General features: G+C 50.2%; 1 protein-coding gene across 15 annotated transcripts in view; it reads left to right on the forward strand.

Annotated features, from left to right (window-relative positions):
* The window catches only part of MAPT (microtubule associated protein tau), a 44,497-nt gene that overhangs the window by 21,176 nt on the left and 5,742 nt on the right, over positions 1–17,579 (forward strand). For 5 of the 15 annotated variants that reach the window (XM_035895140.1, XM_035895141.1, XM_035895143.1 and 2 more), the window contains exons 5-13: positions 1–66; positions 3,205–4,119; positions 6,690–6,745; positions 7,978–8,157; positions 9,443–9,575; positions 10,190–10,240; positions 10,688–10,953; positions 14,253–14,345; positions 14,493–14,585. In XM_035895140.1, coding sequence (XP_035751033.1) covers positions 1–66; positions 3,205–4,119; positions 6,690–6,745; positions 7,978–8,157; positions 9,443–9,575; positions 10,190–10,240; positions 10,688–10,953; positions 14,253–14,345; positions 14,493–14,585 — 1,853 coding nt within the window. Of the gene's footprint in view, positions 67–3,204; positions 4,120–6,689; positions 6,746–7,977; positions 8,158–9,442; positions 9,576–10,189; positions 10,241–10,687; positions 10,954–14,252; positions 14,346–14,492; positions 14,586–15,272; positions 17,574–17,579 lie in introns of those variants that run through there. The other 10 variants (XM_035895149.1, XM_035895147.1, XM_035895148.1 and 7 more) reach the window with 10 other exon arrangements.

Consider the following 17,579-nt stretch of genomic DNA (forward strand, 5'->3'; position numbering starts at 1 on the left):
GTGAAGAGGCGGGGGTGGGAGCCACTCCCAACCTGGAGGACCATGCTGCAGGAGATGCCACTCAAGGTCAGTGAATACCCCTCACTGGGTCCAGTTATTGCTGCCCACACGTGCGGCTGGTCGCCAGTGGCTTTTCTTGCTAGTGGGAATTTTCTTCTGCAATGCAAATGCTCTGCCCTGTACAAGCAGTGGTGCAGTTCTTCCTGTTCCTGATGGGAGGATTGTACATGCTTTGAATGTTCCAACATGCTTATTTCGGGGAACTACAGCTTTTCATGCACAAAATACCTCTCTCAGATGGTTGAAGCCCTGGTGCTTGTTTGTCCGGTTGCAAAACGGGGCATCTGCCAGGCTAGAAAAGGCAATACAGGGATGGTGCAGTTGGCCAGGAGGAACTGCCCAGCATTGAACAAAGCCAGTTTCGGGCCCTGCATGTCACACATGAAATAAGTGAATTGTTTAATTACTGTGTCTCTTTCTAATGTAAAACACATCTCAAACCTACTCACTGATGCCCTGACTTTAATGTTTACGGGTGGTTTTTTTTCTCATCCCAGACTTAGGAATGTGACTGATAAAGCCAGGCACGGTAGTCAACGAGCGTTTTTAGAGCATTAATTGTGCATCTGCTCAGATGAGCCAGTAAATTATCCAGGGACCTCTTAGCTATCTGGAAAATCTCTCTTGACTCTGCTCAGTTCAGACTTGATGGAAAACTTGAAGATGGGATTTTCCCAAGGCAGCCAGTGCTACCTTAATTCTGTGCCCCATGGGGCAGACTTAGGGGTTCAAACTCCCTCTGATATTGCTGTCTGGCTAGCACTTATACACCATAGCGCTAATTTGGTGCGCTGTTTAAAATCTTAGTTAAACCCCATGTTGTAAGGCGGTTTTCTGCGCAGTAGACATAACAAATACCTCCAGCTGCTTGGGCAGCATCTTTCCTCCTCATGACTGCGTTAGTGCATTTACAGACATCCATGTCTTTTGAAGAAGTAAATAGGTCTTCGCCTTCTCAGCCCAGGGCAGAATTCAGGTCATCTTTGCTTTCTGCACACAGATGAGCACGGTTATGTGCAGTCTGCTCCCTGCAATCAAAACAAAACCTTTGCTTATCTGTCCAGTGGTTCTTGGACTATCAACTCTTTCATATTTAAAATAGTGGTGCTACTACAAAAAAGAAATCAAGATTGTTAGCAGGAGGGGGTGAAGTTCTTGCTTCTGTCTGCCCTGTTCTGTCTGGTTCTAGCTGCTGTTTCTCACTGGATTTTTAGTAAGACCTTTCTGTACTGTCCTGGGATCTTCTAGCTGTCAGATATGGGGACATACAGCTACCTGGAGCTCTGATATAACCTATATTTGACATTTCTAGGTTCTTGTGTAAATTGTAACTTCACTGAAAGTGGACTCGTAATAATGTGCTGCTTCCTTTTAATGGTTCTTTTTGATTCAGAGGAAAATGTGATTATCCATACACACAGTCTTGGATAGCTCGTTACTAGCTACCTTCATTTTTCATGTTGTGGGATTTAAAAAAATGATCTTTGCGGTGAAGATGGGGCATGTTAAAATGCTTTTGGAGTCTCAGGTGGAGAAGCATCTTCCGATTCACAGTTTGTGCCATGCTGGCATTCTGACAGCTCTTGCCCTTGTGTTGCACGTTTGCCTCAGAGCCCCTGGCAGGTCCTGGTGCATGGAAGTACAGCTGACGAACTGGCTGTCCACATCTCCACACTGGCAGTTGTTAATGGTCGTGGTGTTCATTTGCAGAAGTGAGCCAGGGTGGTCTGCTGGCTACTGCATGAACGCCCTTCAAATCCCTGTGGTTATAAAAGGTGTTTCTTGATGCCACATTTCAAATCTTACCTGCCAATAGATGCCAATTTAGGATTTCTCTTAAACCACAGTTTCGGAGGTCTTTGTGTGGTAGTTTCACTTAAACCATTATATTCTCTTAAAATGGGGAGAACATTGGCAGCAGAACGAGTCAGCCTTGACTACTTCTGTTGTTTTAATCGTGTTTGTTAACCTCAACAAAGCAACAGTTGAAATCTCAGTACTGAAGTGCTCTGATCTAGGTTCTTTAGTTTGCCTGACCAGTGCGCAAAAAGAAGGAAGAGTATTTGAAGCTGGACAAATTCATAGTGCAAGGTGCACATTCTTACTGGGGCGATTGACTTTAAAGCTGTTTACTTATGTTCAGGGTGAATTCTCCATTGCTCAGTGCTTCTGTGCTTCAGTTGAATGAATTTCTAACAGAAAAGCCCCAGCTCAACTAGCGTATATGGCTTAGTGCAGCAATTTCTGGGTGAAATTTACTGTAAAAGTCTGTGTCAGGCATGAGATCAGCGATAGGACAGAATTCTCTTTTACCCCCGCCCCCCCCCCCCCAAAAAAAAAGCAGTATCTGTGTCTCTGTGACCTTAAGTTTGGGTTTATAAATGTCACACTTTCTACTCTGCCCAGATAGTGGCAGCAGCGCTGGAGCTCTGATTAGCCTGAGTGGATGCCCAAAATTGCTGTGGCCATGTGGCTACAGCCACATTTTTACTTGTAGTCCTTTCCATTGAGGCTGTCTGCTGCACTGGCTGTTGAAATACACAGCAGCAGGAGACGAGACACAGGAGTGCTCTTCCCCAAGCTCATTAGCAATAGAAACAATCTGGAGAACGGAACAGAGATGGTTTAAGCTCTGAGAGGATGGAACTGGTGCCGTGTCTACATGAACATCTCCTGCAAGGGTGGAGAGGACTGTAAGGATTTTGTAAACCCATGTGTCTGGCCTGTTTTGTTCAAGCCCTTGACACAAGTGAAGGTGGTCACTGACCAGCACTGATGGTCCAGTGGTGAGATGAGAAAACGGTTATGTTCTCGGCTTCTGAAAACCTCTGTAGCTAAATGAGCTCATCGAGCGTGGGCATGGATACCCCAGGCACCTCCGAGACCAGGTCCAGGGAGGAGTCTGATCTCCCATGTGCTGTGGCTGTCACTGTTCTGATTCACATGGGGATCAGAGTTTCTGTAAAGGCAAAAGCCACTGTAGCAGTGAGTTGTCTGAATGGGGCAGTGTGGGACTTGCTTTTATCCCCTGCATTGATAGCAGAAATCCTTAGTCTCTCTTCTTCATTATATGACTGACTACATGTTTGACATGCCTGTGCTAATTGTTTGCCCATGCTTCATACCCTGCGTCTTCAACTCCAGGGGAGCCAAGCTCTCCAAAGCTACAGCCTGGCACTCAGGAGCGTGTGGGAGATGCAATAAAAAGAGAAAGCCAGCCCACAAAGCAGGCAGCCGGGCTTCTTCAGCAGCCTCTTCTGTCACATGAAGCAAAGGCTACAACAGTAGCTCCCACCAGAATCGAGGTGACTATCCCAATACCTCTGGATATGTACCAAGACTCCAGAGGATCTGAAGACAAGAATGAGTTGTGGGATCATCGAGGCAGAGAAGGCATTGGTGTGGATCCAGCGCTGGGAACAGAGCTAGGTTGTGATGTGCGCACTGCGGGGTTGGCAGGAGCAGCTGGCACAGGTGACTCCCATATTAAAGATGGGCCATCTCCTTTATATACCAGAGCTCCATTAAAAGAAGATGCCAGTGGTCAGGAAAGAGATGAGGACCGTGATATTGATGAAACTTCTGAACAGGATTTGCTTTCCCTGGTGGGACACCATGTTTCACCAGGACCTGGAATGGACTTGTGTCCAGCAACAGCCAAGGAAGCTCTTGAAGAAAGTGCCTCTGAAGAAAAAAAGTCCAAAGATGTCCTCAGAGACGTACCAAGAGAGGCACTTCTTGTTGAAACTGAATTGCATAAAGCAGGAGGGGACCAAGAGGATAGGAGACAGCCATTGAGCGGGGAAGAAGACACAGATGTCACCCCATCAGAGCCTTCTGAAATCATCTCCCAAAAAGAAGCAGAGCCCAGGGAGGAAGAAGATTCTGCGCCCTTGCTAGAAACAGCCAAGCTCCCCATTGCGTTAAAAGATGATGTGGAAGACAAAAATGCTGCTTTGGAAGAGCCTGTGCCAGACAGAGGAGAACACCAGATGCCCAAGAAGAAACCTTGTGCCCATGTTGCAGATAAAGCCGTCAGTCACGTCCCTCTCCTAAAAGGTGTGTGCAACGTTTGCCTGCCCTGAGCTCACATTGCCAGAGGCTTGCTCACGACAAGGCTGCCTGAACCAGTACTTCAGCTTGCTGCCACCTATCGAGTCCTTCTGCTTGGGAAATGGCCTGGACCTTTGCTGTGAACTGATCTACAAAGCACCGCTGCTTCTCCCCCCGCCTCCTTCCCCCTTTAGTTTAATCCCGGATGTCCTGGCATACCTGCCAGACCCTTACGCTTCGGTTTTGTGTCCCTTGCATGGTGCTGGCTTGTCCCCAATCATGCTTTGTTCACCAGTTTTTGTTTTGATTTCCTTGGATCTGTGGGGTGGGCACCTTAACTCACACCTGGCACCTTCCCTGCGAAGACGAAGAGCTTGGAGATGGACCGTGTTCTGGGACGTTGGAGTGGGGCTAACCTGGCGCACGCTGCAGCTTGTTCCGGCGAGACACGTGCCATCTGGTTTGCATGTGTCCACTGTCTGGTCCAATAATTCTTTGTATTGGCTTTACTAAACAGGAGGGGAGAGGAAAAAGGCAAGTGAGATGGCAGGTCTGACCATGGGAAAGGCCCCACATTGGTCCTGTTTCTTGAACTTTTCCCTTAAATATCCACTACTGACTGCTGTCGGAGGCAAGGTCTGCAGCTAGGTGGACCTTTGCCCACTACAGGGCATGTCTGATGCTCTTACAAAGCATCCTGCTCCGATCCCAGTTCAGGATGGTGTGTTCCCTGGGTGGTTCAACATGATGGCTGTCTCTGGGGTGTTCTGCAGGAGCTGTGGGTCTGCGTAGAGGCCTGGCTCTTGGGCACATCTGGCAGCGTGTGTGTTGCTGGGCTGGGAGGGCAGTCGGACCCTGGAGCTGCTGTGTTCATGCAGCAATCTCAGTCTTAGCTGTCTTGGGTGAAGGTCTGAGGTCACTGCTCAATGCACAAGCATCCCTGCCAGCAGAGCAGCTCTTAGACCTTTCCTTTCTCCACGAGCTATTTTCCACCTTTACTGGGGTCAGAGGGATGTCGCTAGGGGCCCTGCTCAGTGGCCAAATGCCAAATGCAGGTTCTGCACTGAATTGTGTTAGTAAGGTGGGGCAGCAGGACACGCAGTAAAACCCAGTGGTGTCTCACCGTGTTGTACCTCGGCTCTGGCTGTCCGGGGCCTGGCCTGGGAGAAGCTCTGCCTTTCACCCCAGTGCTGCTTCCCAAAAGCTGGCTTGGCTGCTCCCATTAGCCTGGAAATGCTGCTCTGGTTTGCGGCAGAGAGACTGTGCTCTTGCTGCGCAGGGTTCACGAAGGAATTGTTGATGTAGCTTTTTCCATTGGAGCTAAAGCTCATAACATATTTCTCGTTGTTCACTACCTAATAAGCCTGTGGGAAGCTTCGCACGTGTGCTGCAGGGCATTGGCATGGCTTGCGATAGCTAGCAGCGGAGCCTGAAAATGATGGCGGGCTGGGGATGCATTGCCCAGAGTCAACCAGTTTCTGATTCAGTTGGAGGAATTTCTTTAATTATTTAATGGTATTTTCCTTCAAAGACAGAGATACTTCATGGCTGTTGGGCCCCAGCCTTGCTCCAGTCTGTAGTTTAACTGAATTTGGGAAAGGTAGTGCATCCAGAAGTGGCTGCTGGGATGGGTCAGGGTCATCAGTTCTGGATTAACAACATTGTGCACGTCACTGGGGAAGGGCTGACCCCCCCCCAGGCAAGGTTCCAAAACACTGGGGAGAATATCAGCAGTTTTTCCTCCCAGATTAGGGAGGAATTAGCTGAAGACTGAGAAAAGGGTCTTTATTATGAGTGCCTTATAGTGCAAACATTGCTTCCTCCCCGTTTCTAATCTCCTAATTATCAATACTGCAGTCTGTTGTGCTTGCAGACTAATGGGACAAAACACTGAAATATTGTCAGAGTCACTCTAAGCTTGATGCAAATCAAGCAGGACAAGAGCTAAAGCATTAAGTCCCTGCAGGGTCTGACCCAGCTCGAAGGCGCGCTGTCTGCTGGGGAGGCAGAAAGCGGTGGGTCAGGGGAGGTGGGCAGTAACAGCAGCCGGCTATAAAAGTGCTCTGCAAAGCTAACAGTGACACTGAATGACAGCTTCAGATGAGATCATGGGCAACTTGGTGCTGCTGGGATTGGGGCATCCGTCAATTTTAGTCTTTATATATGAGGTTGTTAGAGCCAATAGGTGTTTTAGAGAGGAAGACTCATGTTTAGGGTTGAAGAGAACTGTTCTGTCCTAAACTGAATCGATACTACTGGAACTGAGTGCAAATCTGGGCAAAATAGTCTCACACAGACCTTGTTGCGTGTGTCTGATGCTCCAGTGATGACTAATGCACTGTTGCCTGTGCACAGGATAATCTGTTAACCCAGGAAGAATGTGTTTATGGTGTGGAAGTATTTCTGCAAGAAAGGAGTGGGGCTGTAATATTTCTAAGAATACTATTTGATTTAAAGGAGAGCAGGAACATGGAACAGCCACCCAGCCTGCATGGTGCTGTAGCGCAGGTATCGTCATCTCCAGAGCTTAATGACCTGTCCCAAGAAGTGTAACTGTGTGTGTTTCCATTTGTCAGGTCGTATTAACAGCAAAGACAAGGAGGGCACTGAAGATGATGTAAAGAAACCGAAGGTAAGCGAAGAAATAAAACCCGAGGTGATGTCAGCCCAGTAAGTGCTGTGCACCTTCCTGACTCCCTCTCCTGCCCTCCTGGACTGCAGTTGTGCCTCTTAGGAAACCTTGCCATTATCTTCCATTCTTCCCTCTGTCTTTCAGAGTGTTTTTGTTTATTATTCCCTCACCCTGGTTTGGATGGTGCAATCCATGGTGATCTTTGAGGGCGAGGAAGGGAACCAAATCTAAACCAAACGTGTGGCTCAGGGGGGTGGGTGGGTGGTTAGAAAAATAATTTTCTCAGCCTGAGACTGGAAAGCAGACGGCTGGCTTTTCTGGGGCCAGCCAGTGCGAAAGCAAACTCCAAACTGCGTTGGGCTGTATGGGAGACAAGCACCCTAACAGTGAAAAGAGCAAAAGATGTAATTAAAAAATTAAATTGAACAATCTAGGCCTTGCAGATGCAGTGTTCTGGGTGAGGAGCAGAGTTTGATAGTAGGTAAATTCCAGACATCTGTCACACTGCTAACTTGGAGGAGGTTTAGCTCAGCTGGCCATTACCATAGCTAGTGCCTGGGTGTGATAGTGGACAAGATGATGGGCAGTTTAGTGGGTGAAGAATTAAACATGAGGGATATAATTATTTTCAAACAATATGAAATCGGGTCTTTCTCTAGTGAGGTTTGGCAGGGTTGTATCAGGCTAGGCATATGACATGATACCAAGCAGTCGTCTAGATAAAAACCATCAATCCGTTATTGATAAAGCAGGTATGATGGGGTTGAGAGACCTGGGAGCAGCCATCTGCATCTCCCAAAAAGGCTGATGTTGATAGTGCTGGACCTGCAGCATCTTTGCCAGTGGGGCACATAGAGAGTTTGGGAGTAGACAGAGCAGTTCAGATGGTAAAACGTGCCACTGGTGTGGAGGGCGGTGGCAAGGGCAGGCTGTCACGGGGTGACGCTTTCTTCAGAAAGGGGTTTGGGTGTTGCTGCACCCTGTGGAGGAGTAGAGCTGAGGTATTGCATGCTTGCCGGTGCAGTCCTGGGACCCTGGCAGTACCCTGGGCCCCTCAGCTCTTGCCCAGCTCTGTGTTGCAGGGAGAAGGCAGTGCCAGCCATCACATATCCCACACCCAGTTCTGCATTGCACCTTCTAATCCTATTTAGTATTGGTGATCCCCTTTTGTTTCCCTCCCATACTGATTTTTTTTTTTTTGTTCCAATTTTTATTTTGTTTCCATGTTTAAGAAATCCTCACCTTCCACTGCCAAACCCCCAGGCGATAGACCCTCCATCCCTCCCCAACGACACACTTCCTCTAGCACAACCCCTTCAAAAACACCCTCCAGCCCTGCTTCCACCTCTAAAAGAGTCTCTTCTGTCACATCCCGATCTGCCAGTACAGGAAGGCACGAAACAAAAGCCAAGGTAAGGAAATAGGATGTGAGAGAGGCAAAGCTGCCTTGGGGAGTACCTCAGAGCATTCCTGACAGGTCTGATGGTGCTTGGCTGGGCAGTCTGTCCGTGTCCCGTTCAGTGGAGAGGGTGGGATGCTTCTCCTTCACCTTCCAGTGGCCATGGCCAGACTTGGCTCCAGTTTTGGTGTTTGAAGCACCTGGGTCTGTCTCACCAGCCCGTAGGCCTCTTGCTCTGTGTTACAGGAAAAATATCGCATTGCTGCAGGGCGTTACCTGGTCTCCCTGAGGTGTCTCCAGGTCCCTTCATGCTCTTCTGTGCGCTTTGTTTTGCAGCTTTATGGTGTGTTTTATGGGTGCATTGGCTGTAAACAGCAGATGTATGTGAAATGTGCCAGAGCCAGATCTGCCAGGTGCTACAGAGAGAATAGGAAATGCATGCACGACCGTGGCTTATTCTGCCACATAAAAAGTGGCTTAGAGTTTCCCTTTGTGGTGTTTAGTCACAGAAATGCACCCACGGTGAGGGAAACACCAGAGATCGCAGGCTGCAGGCAGTGGGATGCAGTTTTACCATGACAGGGATTGCAATAGCTCTGCTCTGGTTCCCTGCTGCCTTGGGACCAGTCAGCTTGTAAATTTTCACTTGGGTGTTTTTCATGAGCTTTAGTACCCAGACCAGCATTAGGAAGTTGTCAGAAAGAGGATGCGTTAGTTTATAGATTTGGGGAGGGTTTTCTGCAGGATGAGAAGACAATAAATAGTATATTGCTGTTTACATGCCATTACAGATTATGTAGATGTTACAGTAGTGCATTACAGGTGGGGATAAAGAAGGTGCTTCTCTGTGTTTGGAGTCTGGCACTGCGCTCCTGAAGGGAGCCTCTGGTCTAGTCAATGGATTTATTTATCGACCTTCTGTACAAAATGTTAGCAGAACAGGGGAAACAAAACGATGACGTTTAGAGAACAGACAAAGGAGTTGAACATACCTTTTAACCAGGCCTGAGGGTGTGGTGAGTAACATAGCTGAAGCCAAGGGCTCGCGTGGGAAAGGGGTGCAGCTGCTCTGCCAGCCCAGGAGCGGCTGAGCAGGGGTTGCAGCAGGCTCTGTGATGGGAAACAGGGTGTGAGAAGGAATGTCGCAGATGCCTGCAGGTGGGGAAACCCATGGGAGCTCCTGCGGGCTGTCAGGGTAGGGAGCAGGAGGGTCTCGTGTGGCTCTGACCCGTGAGGGGTGATAGCCCATCCCCGGGCAGATCCCCCCCTGCATCAGCCTTTCCCCCTTGCATCCCCAGGGCCCAGAGATGAGAGGTGGCACAAAGACGGCCACGCCACGGTCTGCAGGCGGGCAGGCTCAGAGGAACTCAACCAATGCCACGCGCATCCCAGCAAAGACGCCCACGGCCCCCAAGACACCTCCCAGCTCTGGTAGGTGATGGCGAGAGCGGCACGCAGCCACCTTCCCATGGGGGGCTCTGCTTTGGTGGCGCTCCCAGGCGCTCCTTGCAATTAGGTGGGGGTAGTGAACAAATTTGCCCCAGTGCAGGCTGGGGTCATGCCCAGTGCTAAGCAAGGGTATGGCCAGCAGGTTGAGGTCTGGCTGGTGATTTGGAACTGCTCGGCCTTGTCGCAGGGCTGTGGGTGCAGAGCTAGGGATGGTTCCTCTGAAGGGAGCCTTTCTGGATGCTGCTTTATCTGCTCTGTTCATGTAGTTGCCAGTGTGCGGGAGAGGGCAGTTGCTTTTATCCCTTTGGGATTTCATTTCCTGCAATTTGGAAGATTTAGGCAGCTCCATGTTTTTTAATCGGTCTATTTTTTTCTCTTGACAATATTTCACAAAAAACAGGGGCAAGAGGACCAATTCTTTGATTGCAGGAATGGAGACTAGCCCATTATTCTCAAAGAAGAAAACCCCAGAAAGCATCAGGCATTTCACTGAATATATATGTATTCTTCATACTTAACCAGAGCTGCATAGAACCTTAAATCAATTAAGTTTCCAGCTTTATTATGTTTAAACATCTTTCTCATTCATTAAACAGGCAGAAAGGAGCAGAAAAAACCACCTCCTGCAGCAGCAAAGTCTGAGAAAGGTGATGTTTAACGTTTTTCTTCTCTTCTTCCATTTCTTTTCAGACTGGGGACAGTTCTGAGCTGCTCAGTGATTAGCCTTACTTAATTACATAAGTAATGCTTCCAAATTTTTAATAGAAAAGTGATTTTGTTTGAGTGTCTTTTGTCTGTAATTTGTCATGCATGCTAATGTCATGCTCGGGTGGGGAGCCTTACCAACGATCCAGACAATGAAGACCATCTTCCTTCTGAGATACTAGGAAATTGCCTTTAATCACAGTTTTTACTTCAAACTGCAGTAGAAGAAAGTACATCCATCTCTCCCCTGCTGATGGTCTGCACTAGGAGTAGCGGGTGGGCCCTGGGACCAGGCAGGTCAAGCCGTAAAGGCAGGCAATGTGTGGGGAAGGGGCTGCATACCCAGATTGCTTATCCTGTGCTTGCCTCCCTCTCTCTGCAAACTTCAGGTGAGCAGCCAAAGTCTGGAGACAGAAGCGGTTACAGCAGTCCCGGCTCCCCCGGGACTCCAGGCAGCCGTTCCCGCACTCCCTCTCTGCCCACCCCACCAGCCAGGGAGCCCAAGAAGGTGGCAGTGGTTCGCACACCACCGAAATCTCCTGCGTCTGCCAAGAGCCGCATCCAGCCGTCAGCCGCACCCATGCCTGATCTGAAAAATGTGAAGTCCAAAATTGGCTCAACTGAAAACCTGAAGCACCAGCCCGGAGGTGGCAAGGTAAGCGTGGACTCTGCTTCCCAGGGGCCTGTCTGTAGGGACAGCAGGTGCTTGGCGCTGCATCTGGGAAGGGGAGAGCCCTCCCTGGATCAGTGGCAGCCCAGCTGGGGCCAGAGATACAGCAGTGGGCAGCTGTGCTTCAGCTGATCTCCAGCCTGATTCTGATTTTGGAGTTTTGGGGGCTGATTGGGTTGGGTGCTTGTCCTGAAATTGCTTTCCTGGCTTAGTGCAGTACAGCTGTCCCGCAGAGAGGACTGCAGAGAGCTTGTGATGTGGCTTTCGTGGGGTGGCATGTCAACGTATGGACTGGCTGCCAGGGGAATGGCAGTCCCTTGTGGTGTCCAGTTAGGGAGAGCAAATTGTGACCTGCAGCCCTAAAGAGTCGTAGGATCAGGGTTGTGTTTCTGAATCCTGTACTGCGTGGTCTGGTGCAGTCCCTTCAGCGCTGCCTCCATTTCTTCATTAGCAAGCAGACAGGATGGTCTCCTCCCCGTGAGGGTCCCAGGCTCGGCATGTTTTTCAGAACGTTGTGATACTGGATCCAACTCTGTTGGCAAGGTTTTGGATTGCATTCTGCGATCAGGCACTGTCCTGCTACACGATGCAGTGTGGCATGGCCAGAACTGGTGGCACCATTATCCTTTCAACCGCTAGTACTTTTCACTCGCGGAGAGGCTGTTCCATGAGCATGCTTGGGAACAAGGGTCTCGTGTTAAATTTTGCAAGCCCAGCAGAGGAGAGTTTGGGTGAGGGAGTGGTGTGAACTAATCCATCCGTGCACCCCCAAGAGCAGCGGTGTGTGGTGACATGGCTCCAGCTGCTGAGCTGGTGCTGGCTGCTCAGCACCCATCCAAGCCTCTCTGCGCTGCTCCATTGCACTGCGTGGACGTGTCCTGAGGCTTTTGTAAAATTCTCCTTGCTGCATGGGTGCAGACGTGAAAGCACCTGGTTCCTCTGACCGGTGAAGGCCCGGTGGCTCTTACACAGATGTTAAATGACAGACTGCACATCTGGTGGCCAGTGCAGTCAGGAGTCCTCATGTGCTTGTGCTTGCCTGCCCCGAGGGGCAACACTGCCTTGAAGACCTTGCTCTGCAGCTGCTAATGCAAGAGAGCCATGACAAATCTTCCCTGAGTGCAGTGCATGCCATTTTGTGTGACTGGGCAACTCCATGGTCCTGAATGTTCGACTGCGGCATGGAGAGAGGCTTTGCGATGGCTTCTCTTCACCATCTTGAACAGCAGCGTGATTTTCCGTTCCCTTATGTGCATTTTTTGCCATGGATGGCAATTTACTGGCCAATGCACATTTTTCTTTGTACTACAATCCAGGGGGGCTCTGGAACCTGGGCAGGGCTGCTCTCGCCACTGGTCACGAGCAGAGCAGCACGAGTCCTTCCAGCTGCCCATGGGGCCTCACCCCTCCTGCCTGCTTAGCACAAAGAGCAAGTCTCTCCTGCCACCCCCACAAAACACTGCTTTTCAGGGATTTTAGAAGGAACCCTTCCATTTACTGTAGATGGGTTAAATTGTTTGCTTGTTCTTTTTTATTGAGCTTTTACAGGTTTGGTTTTTTTCTGCCAGCTTCTCTCCCACGCAACGTGTTGTTTATTGTTGTCACCAAAAGAGTAAGAACAGCTGAATTTGGGACGATTCATTGCTCTTTGCAGGGGAGAATGTCTGGATGCTCTATGGGGGATTTTGTAGGACGTGAGGCTGCTCTTAGCGGAACGTTTGAAGCGGGGGCAGAAGGGGCTGATCCAATGAGTTTGATTTTTAGGGCGGCCAGAAGATGAGCCTGGAGCCTGCTCTCCATGCAGATTTCAGACTCCCAGCCTAGGGGAGTAAAGGTACATGGGACAGACGTACCAGGAGTCAGCCAGGCCAGATCTCTTCCAGTATTTCTGTGCTGTCTGAGCACTCTTATTGTTGGTGGATCACTGAGTGCTGCTCTGGAAAAGCCTGGTCTAGCAGAACTGGATCCTGATTTGCAGGATTAGTTGATGTGAATTTCAAAAATTATGCTGGAAGCACGTGTCAGCCTTGGTGCTTCTCATGCTAAAGAAGCAGGGTACAGCAAGGAGCTCTCCTTGCAAACGCAGGCCAGGGACATGGTGAGACGGAGGGCGAGGGTGCCTGCTCAGCCAGCTTCATGGGTGTCGCCATACAGGGACTGCGTGTGCAGTGTGATGTGATGCTGCTTTCTTGCAGGATGCTGTGTCTCTTTTCCTCTCACGAAGGCTGTGCTTCAGACAGGCTTTCTGCAGAGGGACCCCAGGCCTCTGTGCCTGCTGGTTTTCACCTGCATTTGTCTCTGGTTCATACTTGCCCAGGTTGTGAAGCCACTCCAGTCCCTGTAGGGGAAGGAGCAGGGACTATCTTCACCTTCGTCTTGTCTGGAATAGCTGCTCCTACACGCAGGGTCACTCCAGCATAGCTGCCCTTATAAACCCAAATAGGGAAAGCAAGTCCTAAAGGGAAACAGCTTAATTAATTAGTACAAAGATCTGTGTCTGTGGGGAGAGGGCAGATAGGCTTTGGGACTGGAGGTGAAGTTAGCATGATTCTCCTGTGGCACCAAGCCATTTCCAGCCTCTCCCACCCGAGATGGCGTTAGGAATATGCAGGAGAGCAGCTGCCTTTGGGGTTAGTCTGTTGCTGCCCCTTTCGTCTCATCTATACAGGAGAAAACTGCAGGCAGGGGACTGCATCCCTGGCAGCATTTGCTTTTTCTCTTTGTAACTGTAGAGGGAGTTTGAGCCCTGCACAGCGCAGAATTCAGGCGTCCTCTCTCAGACAGCGCCGGACACGCAGCTCCTGCTCTCCAGCCCGGTTTGCTCAAGCTGCTGAAATGTGAGGCCGCTGTCTTAGAGAGGGGACATGGTGCCCAGCATGGGAGATGGGGCTGAGCAGTCATTTTCTCTCAGCTCCATCCTTCCTTCTTCCACTGGCTCTGCAGAAGCTAAGTCTCAGACCACTGGTGCCTTCCAGTGTGTGTGCTGCCCAGCAAGTTCCCCATTTTGTTCAGTCAAGGAAAACGGTGTTGGCTGGCTTTCTTGGTAGTGTTTCTGGCCTGGAAATCGGGGCTGCCTTGCTAGCCATATGTATCCAACCTCTAGCTGTAACCTGCCCATCTCCGTCTTCAGTTTCCAGCCCATGAGTAGACAAATCTATGCAGCAAGCCAGAGATTCTCCTTTGCTCTTGGCACTGGAAGGCAGGTTCCTGGCTTTAGTGATATAACGCATGGTCAAGCTGCAGATGGTCATGTTGTTTCTCACACTCTTTTCTGGCTACCAAAGGTGCAGATTATTAATAAGAAGCTGGACTTTAGCAGCGTTCAATCCAAGTGTGGCTCAAAGGATAATATCAAACACATCCCGGGAGGAGGCAGTGTGAGTACCTTCACACTTTCAATGCACTATAATAGTTCTTATAATAAGTGGCATGTTGTATACACTAAACTGCCAATGCTATCTGCAGCGACCCTGCCATCAGATAGCTATTGGTGACGTGCAATGACTCTTTTCTGGCTACCAAAGGTGCAGATTGTTAATAAGAAGTTGGACTTTAGCAGCGTTCAATCCAGGTGTGGCTCAAAGGATAATATCAAACACATCCCGGGAGGAGGCAGTGTGAGTACCTTCACACTTTGAATGCACTGTAATAATCCTTATTATTAGTAGCATGTTGTATACACTAAATCGCCAATGCTATCTGCAGCGACCCTGTTGTCAGATAGCGATTGGTGACGTGCTGTCATTTAACCCCATTAACCCAAAAGACATGGTTAGATGAACCCTAACAAGTCCTGTACATGCCTACCATGAACAGAACTAACTGACCCGTGTAGAAACCATGTCTGTAACAAAACATCCCGTTAACCTGAAGGTTTCACACTACCTGGAAGGCTTAATGCCTCTTGTCTGCAGGATGGGCGGCCTCTAGCAGACAGTGGCATAGTTGCTGATGCAGTAGATGGATAGATTTATAAGCAAATGCAGTCCTCATTGCTTAGTGTACATGCATGTAATTGCACATGACTGCACAACATGTGAAAGCGCAGGTTCCTGCCCAATCCTATCAGGCAAGTATGATCCATGCAAATATTAAGCTTCTCCTTGCTGATGAATATGTCCGGTGTATGCTAGCAGTGCCCATGGAGGCTGAGCCTAAAGTAATAACTGAGTTAATTGATTTGAATGCTGGCATTTCCAGCCATTCCCAGATAAATAGCTGGACTCAGCTTTCAGTTACTGTGCCAGAAACCCGCAGAATCTCCACAGAGCTTGGCAGATTGACACCAGTCTCTCTGGAGACAGAGTGTGGGTCCAGGAAAGATGACGGACCAAGGAAGGAGCCATCACCGAGACCCCAAATGGTGCGACCCAGAGTCTGCGGTTGGCTGGTCTGCAGCCATCTGAGGAAGCTATCTGGTGCCCCTCAGATGTTGCTGATGGATTTTCTTTGCACTGTCTTTGATCTCTGAGGACGCCCTCCCTGAGAAACTGAGCATTGCAGGGGCTTGGCACGTAAGCACTGGGACATAACTGGGTTTGCAACCTCCGTCTTAAATTTGATGTCATTCTGCATTTATTTAATGGGTCAGAGGAGCTGCTTTGCGGAGGTCAGACCTCTCTGAAGCAGGTTCCGTGCTTGTTCTGCTCTTTCTTACCCCAGGGTCCTGCACGGGCTGGACTGCCTGGTGTGTGGAGGACCACTTGTTATACCAGGAGTTAGTGTTCGTCACGAATCATCTGTGCTGTGGCTGGTAATTAGCTTCAGCACAGGGTGGTGAGCTCATCCTTCCTCCACCAGGAGTTCACACCATGGTCAAGCGTTTGCAGCTGCAAGTGGCTGCAGAATTGTCTGGATTTTTGGCTGGAGGTTGTAATCCCTCCCCAGGCTCTGCCAGCAGTGAAAATCATGTGATCGCTGCCGGCTGTGTTGACACAGAAAGCAGCAGCTTAGCTCTGGGTGCGGGTGCTCAGAGCAAAGCCATGCGCTGACGTGGCCAGAGCGTGGCCGCACAGGCTGTCCTGGTGGCAGAGCTGTGCCGTGGAGCTCCTCCCATAAGTAGGGCAACAAGAGACCACCGGGGTGTGATGGCTGTCATGTCTTAATCCTCCATGATGCTGTCAGCAGTGACTGCCTGCCCAGCCATTGCTGCTTCAAGAGGAGTGAACGTTGCTGCAGTAGCCTGGGATTGGCACCTCTTTGTTAAGCCAGGCGATGCGTTAGATGAAAGTTGACCTAAGCATTGCTGATGCTGAGAGGTGGGATCCCCAGGTCTCTGGCACCGGTTTCCCAGGCAAGCAACTCTGACCCTTTTCCTTTCTTGCTAAAATGGGGAGGACCCTTCTCTGTTCCCTGGCAGGATGGTAAGGGTTAATCAAGGCCTGTCTGTAAAAAAAGGGATCTGGAATGAGAGCAGAAAGTGTTTCAGTTGCTGATTGCTTGCTCTGGAAACGGGAGGGCTTTCAGTCCCGGGTCCCACTGGTGCCCAAATTGCTCATAGCCCTTTCGGGGGTCACAGCTGGGATTAGCAAGGCGCCAGCTGTCCGTTTGGGGTCTGCTTCCTGCCTTCCGACTGCTGCCCAGTGCATTAAACGTGTGATCCTTCCCCAGTGCTGTCGTCATGTCTGTGTCTGCGATGTGCTCCCAGACCCTAGGATTGCTTCTCTCTCCTCACTCTGTCTTTACTCTCTGTCAAATGTGCCTTTTGGTATGCGTGAGCATCGGAGACAAGGCAGGCCCGTGTGCAGGACGCTTGGGCTCTGGGATGGAGGGAGGGTGGCACCAAGTCTCTGTTCCCCCCCTCCTTTTCCTGGCTGCATGATGGAGGGGGGGGTGTTATTTCTCACTCGTGTGCACAACCATGGTCCAACACCAGCTCTGAGGGTGATGGGGCTGGTGGATGTGGGGCCAATGTGAAGGAACTGAAGGATGGACCTTCACCCTAGGGTGGTCAGGTTGATGAAGAGCAGTGGCTACGGTAAATCCTTTGTGCTGGCCTTTGGCCACGTTGGTCCAGAGGCTGCCTGGCTGCTTGGAGGAGTCGGCTCCTCTGCAAAGGTCCCTTTGGTGCCGGCACATCCTTCCTCAGATTTGTGAGAGCGGCACGCCTGCCGTGGTGCTTGGTGAAAGCACAGAGATAAGCGTATGCTTGCCTTGAAATCCAGGCTATAACTGAGTGCCAGACTCTTCCCAGTGAGTAGGAACCAACCCTGAGGTGCTGATGATCCAATTTCTCCTGCACAGCCCCACTAACTACAGCAATAGCTGATTCACACAGGGCTGTGAGCCCCAAACCAGGGTCCAAGTTAACTTCTGGGGGTATGGGGATGCTTTCTCACCCCCTTGTCTCCTGCTCCTGCTGTAGCTGGTGTGTATGTGCTGTGGCTTGCTGTCCCTGACACGCCTGATGGTCCCAGACCTCTCCAGTCGTTGGTGTGTAACTGCTAACGTCACCCCAAACAGCTCCACATTAACTGTTCCTTGTGTGTGCGTCTCGTGTAACCCGGTCGTCCGTGCGCAAGAGGCCGCCGGCCCCGCGCCCAGGCCTGCCACAGCGTGGTGGCTCGGCTCTGAATGGGGCGGGCTACGTGGGATGGGGGCCCCGGTTCGAG

Source organism: Egretta garzetta, unplaced genomic scaffold (assembly GCF_000687185.1).
Source record: "Egretta garzetta isolate BGI_Z169 unplaced genomic scaffold, ASM68718v1 scaffold385, whole genome shotgun sequence".
NCBI lineage: Eukaryota > Metazoa > Chordata > Aves > Pelecaniformes > Ardeidae > Egretta > Egretta garzetta.